At 48.5% G+C, this 17910-nt stretch overlaps 5 protein-coding genes across 6 annotated transcripts; 2 read left to right on the plus strand and 3 right to left on the minus strand.

The window, feature by feature from the left end:
• The first annotated feature begins 193 nt into the window (after positions 1–193).
• On the plus strand, positions 194–3770 carry FOXG_08495 (squalene monooxygenase). The gene is made up of 2 exons (XM_018387468.1): positions 194–240; positions 294–3770. Exon 2 carries the CDS (start codon positions 868–870, stop codon positions 2362–2364), a length of 1497 nt encoding a protein of 498 aa, XP_018245320.1. The 5' UTR covers positions 194–240; positions 294–867; the 3' UTR covers positions 2365–3770.
• On the minus strand, positions 195–4663 carry FOXG_08496 (dolichyl-phosphate beta-glucosyltransferase). Its single transcript, XM_018387469.1, has 3 exons — positions 4100–4663; positions 3324–4040; positions 195–3274 (listed from the first exon to the last, which is right to left on the minus strand). Exons 1-3 carry the CDS (start codon positions 4214–4216, stop codon positions 2873–2875), a joined length of 1236 nt encoding a protein of 411 aa, XP_018245321.1. The 5' UTR covers positions 4217–4663; the 3' UTR covers positions 195–2872.
• A 2-nt stretch (positions 4664–4665) lies between these two features.
• On the minus strand, positions 4666–7871 carry FOXG_08497 (uncharacterized protein). The gene has a single exon (XM_018387470.1). It carries the CDS (start codon positions 6053–6055, stop codon positions 5507–5509), a length of 549 nt encoding a protein of 182 aa, XP_018245322.1. The 5' UTR covers positions 6056–7871; the 3' UTR covers positions 4666–5506.
• Positions 7872–10173: 2302 nt separating this feature from the next.
• On the plus strand, positions 10174–14732 carry FOXG_08498 (uncharacterized protein). Of its 2 annotated transcripts, XM_018387472.1 has the most exons (6): positions 10174–11209; positions 11292–11403; positions 11464–11548; positions 11599–11651; positions 11706–13025; positions 13073–14732. In XM_018387472.1, exons 1-6 carry the CDS (start codon positions 11090–11092, stop codon positions 13954–13956), a joined length of 2574 nt encoding a protein of 857 aa, XP_018245324.1. In that variant the 5' UTR covers positions 10174–11089; the 3' UTR covers positions 13957–14732. The 2 variants fall into 2 exon arrangements, with proteins under 2 accessions (XP_018245324.1, XP_018245323.1); XM_018387471.1 differs by having other exon boundaries at positions 10214–11209; positions 11599–13025; positions 13073–14624.
• FOXG_08499 (uncharacterized protein) lies at positions 14637–17288 on the minus strand. The gene is made up of 3 exons (XM_018387473.1): positions 16632–17288; positions 15533–16572; positions 14637–15478 (listed from the first exon to the last, which is right to left on the minus strand). The coding sequence occupies exons 1-3, from the start codon at positions 17107–17109 to the stop codon at positions 14735–14737; spliced, it is 2262 nt and encodes a 753-aa protein (XP_018245325.1). The 5' UTR covers positions 17110–17288; the 3' UTR covers positions 14637–14734.
• Between the last annotated feature and the right edge of the window lie 622 nt (positions 17289–17910).

Below are 17910 nucleotides of genomic sequence, written 5' to 3' on the forward strand. Positions count from 1 at the left end.
CTTTTCGCACATCGAACCATGCCCGCAAGATCTCGTCTTCGTTGGTTGGCTGCTCTTTTAGCGGTCAGGGCGTCTACGGGTCTTGGTGGCGCGATTGCTGCTAGGAAGGGAGACCACAGCGTTGCGGGGTGAAGTGTTCCAGGGGACCTTACAGTGGGTTATTCCCCTGGAACTATGATAATGACAGCCCTAGAGAGAATGCCAGGATCGCCCCATGCCAGCCAAGGGTCCATTTCTCTTGTTGGTGTTTTTTTCGTTTCTTTGAATTCGGGCCCCCCTGACATGACATTCAGTGACGGTTTATAGGCTGATTTGTTGATATCCTGGAGGATTGAATGCCACGAGAATGAGAGGAAAAGGGACCCTATAAACGGCGCATATCCGGTCAATTGTGATCAGACGAGAGGAATTGTCGTCTTTGAAAGTGTCTGTGGTGTTTAAATCGGTTCAATCGCCCAGAATTCCATCTCAATTGATCTAAAGTCCAACTTTTTTATACACTCGCCCCCAAAAGTCGAGAGCGTCATTGTCACAAGCTCTGTGACCCCCGAAAACCGATTCATCCTTATAAGGGATAAGACTTCACTATTTGCTGGCTTACAACTGAGCATCTGCGAGAATATTGTGTCATCTCACATAAAAGCATTGATCTTGTTCTCTTTACAAAAGCATTGCCCTTTGTTGCTGCTCTTACTCTTTGACCACTTTCCACCCCCTAATTCCCAGGGCCAACCCATCCAATTTCTCGCCGCCCCCCGATCCGCGATTAATAGGCCCCCCACCCCCCATCGAAAGTCTTGTTAGACAATTCCTCAACGACCGCGACTCAACTTCCTTTCACTTCTACAACAGCCAATAACTTCAACCATGGCTTCAGTACTCACATCAACCGAGTCGCAGACTCGCCGTCGCGAACAATACCATGAAGCCGATGTCGTCGTTGTAGGAGCTGGTGTATTCGGCTGCACTATCGCCTACGCTCTCGCAAACCAGGGCCGATCCGTTCTCCTTCTCGAGCGATGGCTATCGGAGCCCGATCGCATCGTTGGCGAACTTCTTCAGCCTGGCGGTGTCGCCTCACTACAGAAAATCGGCCTCGGCCACTGCCTCGAGGGTATCGATGCCATGCCTTGCTACGGATACACTGTCTTCTACCACGGCGAGAAGGTCCTCATTCCTTACCCCGGTCTCGACGATAACGGCAATGTCACACATGCTTGGGGAGGTCACAGCACAGCGGATAAGAGACCGTCTGGATGCAGTTTCCATCACGGTCGCTTTATCACTAAGCTACGAGAGTCGTGTATAAACCACAAGAACATCACTGTTGTTGAGACAGAGGTTGTCAAGACGCTGCGCGGAGAGGTGTCGGATCAGATTCTCGGTGTTGAGAGTCGCACAAAGAACAAGGAGACCGGTGTCAAGGAGAAGGATTACTACTTTGGACAGTTGACCATTATCGCTGATGGTTACGATTCCAAGTGGCGTCAGGAGGTTCTCAGGACCAAGCCCAAGGTCTGCTCAAAGTTCTACGCTCTTGAACTCATAGACTGCGATCTTCCTGAACCTGGCCACGGCCATGTCATCATTGGCAACGCCTTCCCTATCCTTCTCTACCAGATCGGCACTCACGAGACCCGCGCTCTTATCGATGTGCCTCAAGGTATCCCCGAAGCCTCGCCTGAGAATGGCGGTGTTCGTGGATACATCCGCAACTATGTCCTTCCTGCACTCCCTACTAGCATCCGACCATCAGCTGAGAAGGCTCTTGAGGATGGCAAGATTCCCCGAAGCATGCCCAACAGCTGGCTTCCTCCTACGAAACAGCGCGCCAACGGAGCCATTCTCCTCGGTGACGCTATGAACATGCGACATCCTCTTACTGGTGGTGGTATGACTGTCGCATTCAACGATGTTGTCATCCTTGCCGAGGAGTTGCACCCCAGCAAGGTGTCTGATCTCGCTGACAACAAGGCCATCAACAATGCGCTTGACCAGCTTTACTGGAAGCGCAAGCCTTTGACCGGTATCATCAACGTCCTCGCCCAGGCTCTGTACTCCCTATTCGCAGCCAACGACCGTCAGCTCCGTGCTCTTCAATACGGTTGCTTCAACTACTTCAAGCGCGGCTCAACTGACGGTCCCGTCGCTCTCTTGGCTGGTATGCTCCAGCGCCCCTTCATCCTCGCCTACCACTTCTTCTCCGTTGCATTCCTCGCCATCTGGCTCAACGCCTGCACCGTCGTTGGCTGCGGTATCTTGGGCATCTTCAAGGCTCCTCTCGCTATCATTGATGCCGTTCTCATCCTCTGGAAGGCATGCATTGTCTTCCTTCCCATCATGTACCGAGAGACATTCCAGTAAATCTGGAATTTGGAAAAAAAAAAGAAGAGAAAAGAGCATGATGTGTTTAAGTAGCGAGAGCTGCGGCGTTTATGGAGCTTTGGCTTGGGACTTTTATGTCGAATTTTAAAACGAATCTAAATTTCTTTCAGAAATGGGAGACATTAGAGCCGAGGGACGATTGTACATATGCCCCTTTTCATGGGTGGTTATGAGACATTTGAGCATTTCGGAGTGTTGAGCGGGAGTGGGTTTTTGTTAGATACACACACACATACGCATGCTTGATCCCCATACTACCTGTGGTCAGAAATTGGGAGATATAAGTAGATTATCATTTCAAGATTAATATTAATTGCAACTGAACTTCACTTTACTGCGTCTTGTTAGCCTAACCGTGTGTAGGGCGAACCGTTTATGTTCATGTAATCGATAAATTTGTCGACTGTGTGTTTTATTCAACTAGACATGATCATTGCGATTACTGAGCATTCACGCTCATATCCTGCCTGATCCCTTGACCTCCATCCTATGTCAATCGTCTTCGATAGACACCAAACATCCAACTCGCTCTCAGCACCGCAAGGCCAATAGCCATCTTGATACTGTCCTGAATGACGTTGAGCTTGCTGCCACCAACCTCGTGCCACTCAATGGGCACTTCAGCAACCTTGATGCCGGGACTGGTGCCAATAACACTGCCATCGTGGCCAAGAACTGGTGTCGCGGGTGCTGACTCTGCGAGCATGAGCATCTCGATGTCGAAGATCCACCCCTCAGTGTGCATGTAGGGAATGATGTGTGGGAGGGATGCTCGCGAGAAGAGCTTGAAGCCGCATTGGGTGTCGCGGATGCGCGATGTTGCAGGGGGTGTTAGGATCATGAGCACGAGATGGAAAGATCGCATGAGGAAGTTTCGTAGAGCCGAGCGCTAGTTGTGTTAGTTGATACAATTTTCATAGACGAGAGGGTTAGTTTACCTTAACAACGGCTTCGCTGCCGACGAGATGAGCTCGACTTCCAATAGCAACGCCGCGGTACGATCCATCAACTACCTCCTCGCATCCTTCAATGAGCTTACCAGCATCGGAGAAACGGGATGCGCCATCAGCATCAGCGAATAGGACGTATTCGCCCCTCACATGTCGGAAACCATGAGTAGTCGCTCCGCCCTTGCCTCTGTTGCGAGCAAGTGAGACAACTCTAAGAATGTCATGGAGGCCGTGTTCTTGGGCAAACTTGAGGACAACATCCACTGTCTTATCCTTGCTCCCATCATCGATAATTAAGATCTCATATCCGCCGAGATCCTCCTTAGGAGCGTTCCGAACATGTCTCTTAGTCGTAGGACTCGCTCCGCTAGGTCCAGCTTGTTTGCTTCGGCCAAAGTGTTCATCGAGATAAGTGACAGCCTCTTCGAGGGTCGGGATAACGCGATCTTCTTCGTTGTAGGCTGGGAAGACAACGCTCAGACGCACTTCGGCGGGTTCGATGTTTCCAGCATCGGGAGTAGGGAATGCTTCATCGGGGCGGACGTGCTGCTCGCTAGCCTGTCGCTCAGCGAGCCAGCGATCGTACCAGCAGGGGAGAGGTTGAGGCTGTGTGCGCCCTTCAGTGGGATGGCTGGTAAGGTAGGTCTTTTCGGAGGCGTAGACGGGTCGAGGCTTTGGCGCGACGAGATGGAGGATGACATAGAGCTAGGAATGGTGAGCTTGCGATTGCGCGGGGCCCTAGAGGGGTTCAGTGCAGTGCATACCCCAAGAAGTGCCAGCGCAATAAACGCGATAAATAATGACAGAAGAATGTAGACTGGCGTTGCTTCAGCCCAAGCCCATAAAGGCTTGAGAAACTCCGCGGGCGGTTCGATAGCCATGCTGGCGGAGGGGGGAGGTTGCTTGATGCGACTCGCGACTGCGGAGATGCAGCGATGAAAAGGCGAGTGTTTGTAGAATTAAAGCGCGCTCATTTGAGATGTCAATTAATTTGGTGCAACGTACACAAGGAAAGGAAAATAAAAAAGGCGAACGCGCCCGTGGGCGAAGAAAGATTTAGAGTATGAATGCGGTGCGTTGCTTGTGATTATACAGCATGAGAAGGCCACGAAGCATGAATGAGGCGTTGCATCTAATCTATGATTACATAGCAACAGGCGCGGGTGCCAAAGGGTGCTATAATGAAGATGGTAGGGATCGGCAGGGACCAAGTGGTGAAATGACCAGTAGGAAACTGCCGAGGCTAATATTTTTAGAACAATTGAAGACATTTATGAGAATAACCACGTTTGATCGTTTACTCAATTATAGTCATACTTCAAGAATTATATGAGACTTTAGATTATATTTTTCAACGTCAGACCATACACGACCTGAAGAAACCAACATGCGATAAGAATATACAGCCTCCCCTACTACCTCCGCTCAGGGAGTCTAAGCTTTGCGACTTAGAAGATCAATCAGACTGAGTCAACTGGATTAACCGCATTTGATTATTTAGGTAACAAACTCAATTACAACCCCTGTAGCAGTGGCCTTCATGACATCCACAAGGATCGCGATCGATGGAGAACAGAATGTGAACGTGAATCGTTGTCTTAGTTTCATTTCAGTAACAGTTGGTCCCAGCCAACGAAGAATGACCTGATGCCATTGCAGCCAAAGCCTAAAGCTAAAAAGTATGTACGTACAGTAAAGGAAGAACCCGAAAGGTTCTAGAAGAAGAGGCTAAACGCTATTATACATGAAGTAAAGGGCTTAGCTCGGTTCAGATTCCTGCTCTGAACCAAGTCTAAACAGAGTGTGGCGTACTTTTTTTTTCTTTTAGTGTAAGATTTCTGCCAAGATGTGTCAAACTCGACGTCGGAATGCCCGAGAGGGGCCCCATATCCAATGCTTGCTTTCTCTCCCCCACAAGACGACCCCTGTAGCTTTCTTTTTTGGTCTTGTTGGGTTGCTCGCTTTCGCATTCTTTCAGAACTTTGAGTACCATGTCCTGCTCGATCTCAATGGAGAGCTTGGTGGACGGATCGGTGTAAGTTGATGGACCTTGTTGGGCCGAAGCGTGGGTGATAGCAGGGAGTCAGTCCCTTGCTGGTTTTTTGGTTTGTAGCTCGTGATCATGTCTGAGAAATCGCCCTCCAGGGGCAGAAATCTCATCAAGTACAAGCTTAGATCATGACACCAGTCTGGAAACGCTCAGCGAGCCGATCCCGGGGGTCAGGGGATACAGTGTAGGCCAAGCCATACTGAGGACCTCGGACAACTTCCTTGCCCTTGAGAGAAATGGGATGATGGAAAGTTGGCGCAGGAGAGTACTCATAGATGTGCGCAGGCTCAAAGTGATGCACAGGAGAGTGACTTCTAGGGCTGATGTCTCCATCGTAGTCAGTCTCGCTCGGTTGATAGGTAGTGCTGCAGCTACCACTGGTGAAGGGAGACGCCGTTGATGAGCCGGGGAAGTTCATCTGAATGTGGTGATTGTCGTGCATGGCATCAGCAACCGCTTTTGCCGTTCGCTTGCGGTTCTCAGCGCGAACCTTGGAGCGGTCGTGATGACGGGCACCAGCTGGACCGACGTTGACTGAATCGCATGCTGCGTGTGTGGGAACATGGCGATATCTTGGTGTGGGTTTTGTTGCCTTGGGTTGCTCTACTTCTTTGGCCTTGGCGATCTCCTTGTGATCGCGAGCACGCTTGATGGAACTGAGGATAGACATGGTTGTTGATGGATATATAAGTTGAAGAGATGCTGATGCGATATGATGTGAAGTATATAAGTGGATGTGTTATTATTGTATTGTATTGTATGTTGAAATAGTATGAAGAGAAAGGAGTCGTTTTCTCAACGGGCGAAGTGGTCTAGATATAACAAGAGGCTGAGGATAGTAATAACTGAAGTAATGCGTTGGAGACTGGCGTCAAAGTTGAGCGAGCATCAGTGTCGAAAAAGAACCTGACGGCCCGCAACGGCGTTGGAATAGCCGATCTTTACTGAGTTCGAGACCCCCGAGACTTACAAGTCAAGCTGAGGGTCTTGGTCTAAAGGGCGTTAAAGCGAAGCGCCACAGACGCACCAACCCCTGCGGATCCGTGAAACAGGCCCAGCCCTTTCTCAGCCAGTGTTTGCTCATGAGGCGCTGCGTTGAAACGACTATGAGGCAATCCAGGGGCTATTGGATGGAATGGGGGAACTATCTATGCAGAGCGTTGAGCCACATGTTGCAGATCTTTTTTCCAACATGATTCAGAGCATGATTATGACTCTCGTCATGTTGAGAAAAATATTATTGTTTTTGTGAATCTAACTTTTGACGCTGAGGGAGTTTGGCATTGCGAGGGTGGACTCAGTATGTCATCGCCCAGGCCCAGGTCTGCCCATGTCTTAGACGACATCCATGCTAGTTTCCGCCTCGCGTGTGAAGCCGTAACTTCCAGAAACCACGTGTTGATGAAGACGGACAGAATCATTGATGGAGATGTCATCAATCGTCGATTGCAATGTCACCAGTCGAAAAGTTACATATCTAGAATCGAAGATTGAGATGTCACCACTCGAGGTTTAATATGTGACCACGCCCACAAGAAATGTCACCAACCGTTCGATTGACAGCTTCTACAACCATCGAACTGCTCATCGAGGTATACTTATCCCTGTCCCTGTCTCTAGCCCTATCCCTGTATGTACTATCGGCAGCCATACGCCATCCGTGTATCTTTGCGGCACCGTGTTCTCGGTCTCGCCCCTTCGGTATAACCAATACGTGAAGAAGACTCTGAGAAGCTGTTTGTTAGTTCAGCCAGCCTTTCCAAAGCAAACACTCTGAGTGGCTCGTTGCCGAGTCTTCCAGACCGTGTGTTTAAAACGCCACCAAGGCTGGGGTGTAGCCAGCGCCTGGCGGCGCAGAGACAGCTGAGTAAACCGTGTCAGATCATTCACTTTTACCTGCCAAGACCAAAAATCTAACGCTCCTCGGCGTTTCTGTCACTGCCGATGCCGGGGGCAGTTGTTCAGCGTAAGAGCTGTGGAGAATACTGAGATGATGGCTTCGCTCACTCGGTGATCCGAAGAAGCCGCTGACCCAAAAGCTCATGGAGCCTTTAGGGCCCGATCCAGCGACAGAGCTTACATCAGTTTCTATTTCTGCATCTGTGGAGGTAAGGATTTATCCGTTGCTGCACTATCGTAGTCATTTCTTTGCCATACGAGGTGCTTTCGTGTTAAAAGACCGCTTACACGTCATGTCGAAACAGTTTTCCCATCTCAAACGCCTCATCTACGTCAATTGCACAAAAAAAAAAAAAAAAAAAAAACAGTTGAAAATAGACCCTCCAACGGTCTTGTGCCTCTTTTCTTCAGATTATTGACCAAAATAGGTCGACATGGCTTCTCTACAGCCTAGATCTGCACAGAATCCATATCGTGGCGTCAGTCATCGCACCCGAAGTGTTTCGGCCTCATTGATTGTCTGAACTTACCGGCATCTCGGATCGATTCTGTGGCTTTTGAGCCCCTGGCTAAAACACGTAGACGCCTCTTTCGCCTCACTGTTGACTCGCAATTGCGTACTGCAGCTTGGCGTATCATCATTGTGCTTTTATCGTAAAGCAGTAGTCGCAAAAAGGTTCCATTGTCGTGCATAAGCCCAGAGGGAACGTGCTGTGTGTCTGCAGGTTTGACAGTCCGGGACCCCCTGTCCTTGGCTGTCAGAGCAGATCTGCACCAGGGATGTACCCCAGGCCAAGCCACCACGCGACCAAAGAGACTCTTGAACGAATTCTTCTTGGTTGATCTTTTGATTTAGGAGCTTAAGCTCCGTAGCATTAAAAAGATAACGGTAAGCATCGGATCAAAGTGGTACTGTAAATGGGTCAACTCATAAGAAAAGACACAAAAGATCAATAGAGACAAGATGGATCATGACGATCCCCCACTATTTGCCAGTTCCAAGAACTCACCCAAACTCGATTAGGCTGTCGTCTCACGCTAGAAGCTTTAGAAGCCAGACCAGACTTCCTAGAAGAGCTTAGTACTTTAGCCTTCTGGCGTTGCAATGCCCTGCCAAGGTCAGATCAGATCTAACCTGCCCCATTTCCATTCCACGCTGCATGAGGATACGGTTAGATCCAGGATAACCAACAAGGCTTGGCTTGTTTCGCTATCACGAATCCCCTGGCGGTGAAGCCGACTCGACTGAGAAAACTGCTTGAGTTGTTTCGTTGATGACTCAGGAACTTGCATCTTGGCTTACATCAAAGCTCTTGTTCAACGTGAACGCCTTTCTTTGATGCACCATTGTGGAAAACCGCCAAGAGATGAAAGAATGTTGGTTGACAATAAATTATACCGTAGTGTATCTTGTGAATAGAATAAGCCTCTCTCCTGTATAGACCTTCTCTCCCCAGGCAAGCCTCGTTCTCTTGGCCTTCGCTGCTTTCGCGCTCGCTTTCCTTCTCCTCATTATATCGCAACACCTTCAGCTCTCCAGGCTCAATAGTCTACAACTTTTACTTTCCTCAGTGATATTGGCGAGGTGTCGACCGTTACGGGAAAGGATGATTCTGAATTAGCTCGTTATGGTCATGAGGCGACCGTTACTGCTGCCTCGTGGATAAATGCTGATGCCTCTTTGGGCAGAGGAAGAGAACCAACACAGCTGACCACGATGTCCACGTTGCTCAACAGTCTCTTTTTCCTATATTAGGAACACTAAGAGACTCGATTGGGTTACTATTGAACACTAAACTGTAATCTATTAACGTCTGGAAGCTCTCAAGAGCTACCAGGTAGCTCGATGGGGCAGTGAGAAGGCTATCATGCGGTCGCATTTGTATCCGGTGCTCGTGCTCGATGCCGATAAAGCACGGTGCCGTGGCTTTGGCCCTCAACTAATAGTTCTCCTGATAAAGACACCCAAGTAGATAAGGGCGCCTGGCGTCTCAGTGACATGCGATAAGAATGTTGGGCATGTCACGCCGTCGATGGTGAGCTCTTTCGATTGAGTTCTGTAGCTTCTTAGCTGTCATCAACCTCAGCATCGACAAGATCATGATCCCTTATTTGCGTGGCATTTCTCTCTTTGTGTGCTGGCGCTGATATATCTGTCTCATTCCTCCCTTTATTTACTATCACACATTGGGCTTGAAGCTATTTTATGCTCCCTGAACTCACGATGCGGGGAAATAAACCTTGCCCAGGGAAATATTGACAGCTTAAACCACTTAAACCGACTCGGCCCTACACGTTCCTGCAGTAGGAGTAGCGTCATGATTTAACTCAAAAGTTGAGTTTAATTGTCCCTGTCGATCACTTTTCGCATAAATATCGATTAAAGTTAGGAGACGGGAGAATTATGTAAAGTAAGTGGAAGAATAATGGATTGACCTCTACTTATAATTGATTGACAGATGGAAGAAACATGTGATCTGATGCAAGTTCCCATACCTGATACAAGCACGCAAAGGCTGAGCTAACTGCTTGTCCAGTTTGATTGAAGGATCCAGGCATATCCGGCCAAGCTCCATATTCTCCCGGTAACGTGCATTTACAATAGCTGCTTTCACGCGACTCTCACGTGAATCCCACGCTTGTAACAAAGAATCAACGTCACTCAACACAAACAAACAAACAATCGAATTGTCAACATATGACGATGGGCCGCTGCATGATGACACTTGCAAACAATACAGACTACCTTATCTGCATAAGGGCCGAACTTGAGAGCCATTGTCCTGGTAATAAACGAAGCCTTGCATTACTGCCTAGCAATTATTGCCACTCAATTCGTATTTCTTGTTGTTGATATTTTCTTGATAAGTTATATTTAGTTCGTGGTTGCATCATTGCCTCCATTACGACACTCTTCAATGTCTTGACAGGTTCAGGGGTCTTTTTGTCTCTGGTCGCGCAATTGATAAGAAACTGGAGAAACAAGCTTTGATTGGACGAGAACCACTTGTTTCCTTTTTTTCACTTCTCCAGACCCGCGTCATTTTTTCAAAGTGGCAACACCAGATACCGCACCTGATTGGACGATAGGCTCCTTTTCCACCAGCCTCACTGTGGCTGAGACGACGTTGGTAAGGCAGGGCCCCCTCCCCTCGCCCCCCGAAGAGGATCCCAAGGCCTAAACCCAACACCATCTGGCAGCCTGGTCACGCGCATTGCCCACCTCAATCCGCATTTCTCGACAGCCTCAAACGGTCTCTCGATATATATCGGTCCCTTATCGTTAAAACCGACCCAAAATCAATTTCTTGGCCCCGGATTCCGCCTGCCGCATACCGAGTTCACGGCTCTGTACGGCTGCCTGTCTGTCGCCGAAGTCGCTTTCCGCTTCCGCTTGTCGCGCCTTCCTTTTCCCGCGGTCGTCGCTCCCTCCTTCCCGCCGATTGCTTCCGTGGCGTGTCGCCAACCTACAGTAGTTGTCCAACGCACACCGACCCGCCCGATTTTCGCCCGCGCCCCATCTCGATAGATTCCTATTGCATGGCGCATTGAAGCACCGTCGCTCGCTTTTTATTGTATCAATTTTTTTTTTGATAGCGGCGCCGGCTGCGCATCTCGCATAATCAGGATATCCTGACGTTCCACTGTCGCGCACCATCTGCGCGCACCGTAAGGAATCGTGGCGGCGCTTACGATTCTGAGTCCCAACGAACCATCGGAGCTGTCCTTGCAACAGCACCTCGAACTTGCCCCGGATTTGGTTGCGTATACGAACCTCACTGTCGAGGGAGAGCCCGAGTCTTTGATGATGGCACAGCCCGTGCCTCATCAGCCCACCGATAAGAAGCGCGTCAAGGTCTACGAACTCCGCAACAATGACTGGTTCGATCGAGGCACCGGCTTCTGCAGCGCGAGCTTTGAGACTGTATGTTGTTGATGTCCTTCCAATTCTGCATTTTGTATGCACTTTTGCGCCCGGGATTAGTTGCTGACTGTAGCGCCTGCAGCTTGAGGATGGTCGCAAAGAACCGCGCGTCATCGTTGAATCAGAGGATCATCCCGACCGTCTTCTGCTAGAAACAAAAATTCAAAAAGAAGATGGATTCCAGAAACAGCAAGGCACGTCACCATGTCCGAGATGCGCATTAAAAGACGTCATGTGTCTAACCTAACTCACAGATACACTGATTGTGTGGCAGGAACCTAGTAGTGGAGTTGACATGGCACTCAGTTTTCAAGAAGCCGAGGGATGCGCCATGATATGGTTCGTACTGTTAATCAGCAACACATAACTTGTGTACTGACATCCAATAGGCGTTTTGTGAGCAATGTTCAACAGACATTTCACAACCATCTGCCAGGAGCCGGTATGCAAGACCACTCATCACCTAGGGACTACGATACTGATAACCAATGCCTAGATGACGGCCTTTCTGACGATCTCCCTATCGACGCTCCGCCGGCTATCAACTTGCCCACAGCCGAACTTGGAAATCTCGGAGATATCGAACAGACTATGCGGATGATGAGCACAACAGCAAACGGACGTGATGCTCTCGCCAAGGCAATTATGGCTGAGGACTTCATCGGCAAAATTGTCCCCCTGGTCGAGATGGCTGAGGACCTCGAGAGTCTTCAAGACCTGCACCGGCTTTGCAACATCATGAAAACAGTCATTCTTCTCAACGACACCTCAATTATAGAGCATGCGGTGTCGGACGAATGTGTTTTAGGTGTTGTTGGTGCTCTGGAATACGACCCTGACTTTCCTAGTCACAAGGCTAATCATCGACACTGGCTGGGCAATCAAGGTCGATACAAAGAAGTTGTCCCTATCGAGGAGGAGCAAATCCGCAGGAAGATTCACCAAACATACCGTCTACAGTACCTAAAGGATGTTGTTCTGGCTAGAATACTCGACGATCCTACTTTTTCGGTTCTCAATTCTCTTATCTTTTTTAACCAAGTCGACATTGTTCAACACCTGCAAGCGAACGCCGCTTTTCTTAATGAGTTGTTTGGCATCTTCAGACCCACGAACAGCGATCAGAAGAGAAAGAAGGAAGCGGTGCTCTTCATCCAGCAATGTTGTGCTATTGCCAAGAATATCCAACCACCGGCGCGTCAGACGTTATACAACAACTTCATCGCTCACGGACTCCTTTCTGTCATCCACTTCGGGCTCAGACATCATGACGTGGGAGTTAGAGTTGGGGCAACTGACATCCTGATCTCTATCATCGACCACGATCCCCAAATGATTCGTCAGACTTTGTACCGTCAACTGCACGAGAACCAGACTCTCCTCACCGACTCTTTGATTGATCTTCTGCTGGTGGAAGTTGATCTTGGTGTCAAGTCTCAAATCTCAGAAGCACTCAGGGTCTTATTAGACCCTGGTCCTCAACAAATGCAAAATAACGAGGCCCTTGCGAAGGCTAATGGCGAGTTTATGGGAAGACAGAGACCTCAAGTCGCCCTTGACCCTCAGCAAGAGACTTTCCTCAACAAATTCTACGACAAGTCGGCTCCAAGGCTATTCAAGCCCCTCATGGACTTGGAGAAGCGAACGGACATGAACTTTACTGTGCAGCAGGCATCGATGTTTACGTATCTGATTGAGATCCAAACATTCTTTATTCGCTGTCACTATTTACGCGTCAAGTTACATGTCATGTCTCACGATATCGTTAAGCGCATTGCTCAGCTTCTCACATGCCCTGAGAAATTTTTGAGATTAGGTACGAAATACTGACCCGATATGTTCGACTTTGCTAACTTTCCATAGTTGCTATTCGTTTCTTCCGGTCATTGATCGGAATGCAAGATGAGTTTTACATCAAGCATCTCATGGAGAAGCAGGTCTTGGGACCAATTCTTGAAGTTCTTATCGAGACCGTGCCCCGAGACAACCTCTTGGGCTCAGCATCACTGGAATTTTTCGAGTTCATCAAGAAAGAGAACATCAAAGATCTGATCAAACATCTCGTGGTCAACTATAGAGAACAGCTTAGAGCATTGAGCTACATGTCGACATTTCGGGAGATCCTTCTTAGATATGACCAAACTCAGGGTTACACGTCTAACGTCGACTATTTCCTGGAAGCTGAAGACGAGATGGGTAGGAGACCTCTAGCGAACACAAGGATGGCCGAGCAAATCACTGTTGAACAAGAGCAAGAGGAATACTGGGCAACATCTGATCCTGAAGATGATGATGACCAGTCAAGTAAAGAGGGAGAAAGGACACCATCCACGAATGGATCAATCACCTCGAAGCTACTAGTCGACTACGCATCCGATGAAGAGACTGACGAAAATGCCGACCCTGAAGCAACACCAGAAGCGGACAGCCAACACAGCGACGTTGCATCGGACGCTGTGCACTCGCCTATTGATTCGAGCCTTGGAGGAGGTATCCCACCACCTGAGCGACTTTCAGAGAAGCGTCGACGCGAAGAGGAGGAAGACGAGGATGAGATGAGCAAAATGATGCAGAATAAGAGACGCAGCAGCAGCGGTTCTGTCACAGCGATCTCAGGCAACTCTCGCGGCCCACAAAGACGCAAAAGCTTCAACGTCAACTCTCCCGCTGGAGGCAAGAAGATCGCCATCAGTCTCTCTAGCGGCTTAAAAACAGGCAGCGGCCCAGGTTCCAACGAGGAGTCATAAATTCTCCTAACTTCTTTCGGCGATGGCGTACCGGTTATTGGTCTGTTTTTGGTTTATCATGAAAGGGGGTTGCAGACTTGAGGCCTCACTCCCGCACAAGTACATTTAGCAAGTATGGCTTGCTGGTTAACGGAACGGTCAGGTGGTGAGAACCGGCGTTGATGTTTGAAATATCTTTGTGGCATCCGTCACTATATTCTTAGTATCACATGCTTTGCTGCACTTAGGCACCCTTTGACTAGGCGTGTCCGGGTGTTTGCATTGCTTGGTCTGGTCTAATGGGGCTTTATCTGGACCGAGGTTCTGCCCCCTTATTTGGGCGATAGAGTCGTCGAGAAGCGACGGCACAGCACGTGGAATGATGTGTGGAGGAAATCAGGGCTTGCAAGTTGAGATTGGCAGGATTGTAAAAAGGGGGAGATTTTGGAAGCGGTCTGCTAGCTGAGCAGTAACCGTAGTGCATAGGGGTGGTTTATTGAGTTGTCGAGCTGTATCATAAACTTTATGACTTCAATGGCCCTTGTGAGACGAGCAAGGAGCTGAGTCGGGTTCAGGGACGATAGTTGGTGCTGATCCCAGGCCATTCGTAACGAAGAAATGAAAAAGACCCGTCTAGATAAAGAACAAATATTCGTCATATTTGCTTAGTTCTTATCACTTGATCTAAGTTTCCATGGTAATATCCATATCTAAACTTTTATGAACTTTTATTGTATCATCTAAAACAGCATAAGTTTAGTCTACCCTTAGGCTGATCTTTATAAATTTCATCTTAACTCTACACCTTTTTGAACTGCCTTGACCACTTTTCATACCCATCAATCATCTGCTTTGTGATATTCCGTGGTGTTTTCTCAAGAACAGCTGTTAAATCGGCCATGGTCATTTCGAGCTTGTTGGCCGTTCTATCATCGTCATAACGCTCCTGAACAAGCATGCAGGTCTGATCGCATATAGACTTGATCTCGGCTCCGGAATAGCCTTCAGCGAGTCGAGAAAGATCTGCGATATCGACATCTGATGCAAGTGGTAGGCCGCGGAGATGCACGTTGAAAATAGCCTCTCGTGCGGCCCCGTCAGGAGGGCCAACGTACAGGACTTGATCGAATCGGCCCGGCCGCATTAATGCTGGGTCCATGGCCTCAGGTCGATTGGTAGCTGCGAGGATAAGTACCCCTGAGAGAGCCTCGAAACCGTCCATTTCAGTGAGAAGGGTTGTGAGCATATTGACAGAGCCAGTGCTACGGGTAGCGGAGCCACTGCCTGAACGCTGCCCACCGATAGAGTCGATCTCGTCGAAGAAGATGATAGACGGAGAAGCATTGCGAGCACGTTCAAAAAGAGTACGCACAGCCCGCTCAGACTCGCCGACGTACATGTTAAGAAGCTCGGCACCCTTGACGGCAAAGAAGTTAAAGCCTGACTCTGTTGCGGCTGCTTGAGCTGAGAGAGTTTTCGAGCAACCAGGAGGCCCGTAGAGCAAAAGGCCTTTGGGAGGGGGCCGAAGAGAGTGTTCTGGGTTCTAATACATAGTTAATACCTTTATGAAATGACTGATATAATCATCGCATCGCACCTTTGTATACTTGATCATTCGGTTGAGTGCCTTTTTTAGTATATCTTGACCACCAACATCCTGCCAATGAATTGTAGGAGGGTTGAGATTGATGTCGCGCATAGCCGTGGGACGAACTGCCTTTCTCGCTCGTTCTAGATCAGACTTTTCCAAGAAACCCTCCTCGCCGGGACCGACACCTGCCTTGAGCAGCTGGGTTTTGCGGCCACGGACAGCGGTTTGGATCAAGATGCTGAGATCCTTGGGGCTGTATGCATGTGTCATTTGTGCCAATTCCAAGAGAAGTGCTTGTTTGTCGCCTTTGATCGGTGGCTCAAGGTACTCAAGTATCTCTTGACGCTCATGGGTTCTGGGAATAGGTAGAGGGGTGTGTTCAAGGAAGCGAGTGGACGACCGCAATTCTTCGGGGATATCAGTATAGAAATCGGAGCAGGTCGCGATCACCACGACTTGAGTGTAAGCGTTTTTCGATTGTGAGATTTCGGCCAAAGCATCCAGTTCTTCGCCTATTGTTTCGATGACGGTATCACGATTTGAGCGATCCTTGCTGATTAGAGACTCAAAATTATCCATCAAAACGATGCTCGGCTGCTGACTCTGTGCAAGCTTGAAGGTTTCCCTGATACTCGCGATCTTGTCCGAGGGCTTGATCCAATGCACTCTGCCCCATTTCGTTGCCGCGATGCGTTTTAAAATGAAAGTCTTGCCAGTGCCGGAGCCACCGTGGATAACAAAAGCAGCCGACATCTTATCTCCTTTGACATTGCATGGCTGAGTGATGAGGAGCAGGAATTCATTCAATGTGTTGATCTGTTTTGACATTCCAGGTACACCAGTCACGACCAAATCGCCACGGTCTTGGGCGTTTGAGTCAGTGATTGTTGAATCGGCATCAGTGATGATTATGGTCGTTGATTTATGGCTGAACTTTGCAACGCTATTGGTCTGCGAGTTTACGGAAACGACCTCGAAGTTTCGGCGTGCCTTGCAAGTGTGTATTGCTTCCACAACCATTCCAGGGAAGATAAGATCAGCACGATCTTTGGAAATGGGAGTTAGCATGCTGGATAACGAATTGTATAACAAGGGTTAAGCTTACCAAAGGCAGATGCAAGTGAATTCTCCCAAGAGAAAGGATACTTTGCGTCTGTGTCTAATCTCTCCATCCTGTCGAACTCGGCGGCTGCCTTGTCTGTTCTTTCAGTGACATCCTGTACAACCACTTCTTCTGCCTCTGGTGTTGTGCCTGCAATTGTGATCCTAACAGCATCACCGATTCTGAAACCTGTAGCTTCTTGAAATGCCCTCGTCATCATAACGACATTTGGGCTGAGGTTCTTCTCTGGGAGGATCCATAGCGAGGCCTCTCGCTGCAGTTCTTCTTGGGGAACATCTTCCTTGTTGGCGGCAGATTCTAACCGTGTGACAACGCAGTGTTTTCCGTTTTCTAGATTTCCATTCAAGGACAGAAGAGTATCTTTGCTGACATAGATACGAGCGGCACCCAGAAGACTCGACTTTTCGAGGCTTGTATTGGCCAAAGGCCTAACCTTTGCGTCGACACTTTTCGCAAGCATGACAAAGGAAAGTAGAAGAAAATTCCGATGTGATGTGATGAGATTAAAATGGAAACGATAAGAAAAGTAACCGCCTCAAAAGTACTACCTCTGAATGTGGTTGATGAAGGAAGGACGTTACTTGGGCTGCTACTGCTGTGTTAGTGCGCAAGAAAATACTCTCCACTCACAAATCTGCAAGTGCGACTGAAGGCTCTTTCCAACCTAGGTTGAAGGGCCCAATTTATAGAGCAGGAGCAGATATACTGGCCTGTCTCCACTCTTAACGACATATATCAATGTGACACATTAAAAACCATCTCTTTCTTAGTTATACTTTAGGCATCATTCAAGGTCCTCGAATCAGATTACTATCAGTTCTGCTTGATAAGTCGCCGTATTGACCTGCCCAGCATCCACAACCTTATATACACAGCAAAACGGGGTGGAAAGTATCATCGTAACTCTCCAGACAGAAAACAAATGCTCACTTGGCCCCCTGAGTCACAAATCTGCAAGCCATGGATAACATAATTTTCTTCTATTTTCGTCAGTATATTTCACGTCAATCAGTGAGTGATTGAGAAACTCATGTGGCGCCTTGGCTCGGAGACACAGCGGCCAGTGTAGGTGTAAGTGATTTGAGGTGAACCTACGTCAAAGAATTGACCAAAATGGAAGAAAGAGTATTATTGGTAATGTTTGTAATTCTATACCGTCTTTGAAGATATCATCTTTTCTCCGCTCATACCTCTCTAAGCCTTTAAGCTTAGGAATATCATCATCATGAGTCTGGCTCATGACAAAGAACCCCGCTAAGCC

Source organism: Fusarium oxysporum, chromosome 2, assembly GCF_000149955.1.
Source record: "Fusarium oxysporum f. sp. lycopersici 4287 chromosome 2, whole genome shotgun sequence".
Classification (NCBI taxonomy): domain Eukaryota; kingdom Fungi; phylum Ascomycota; class Sordariomycetes; order Hypocreales; family Nectriaceae; genus Fusarium; species Fusarium oxysporum.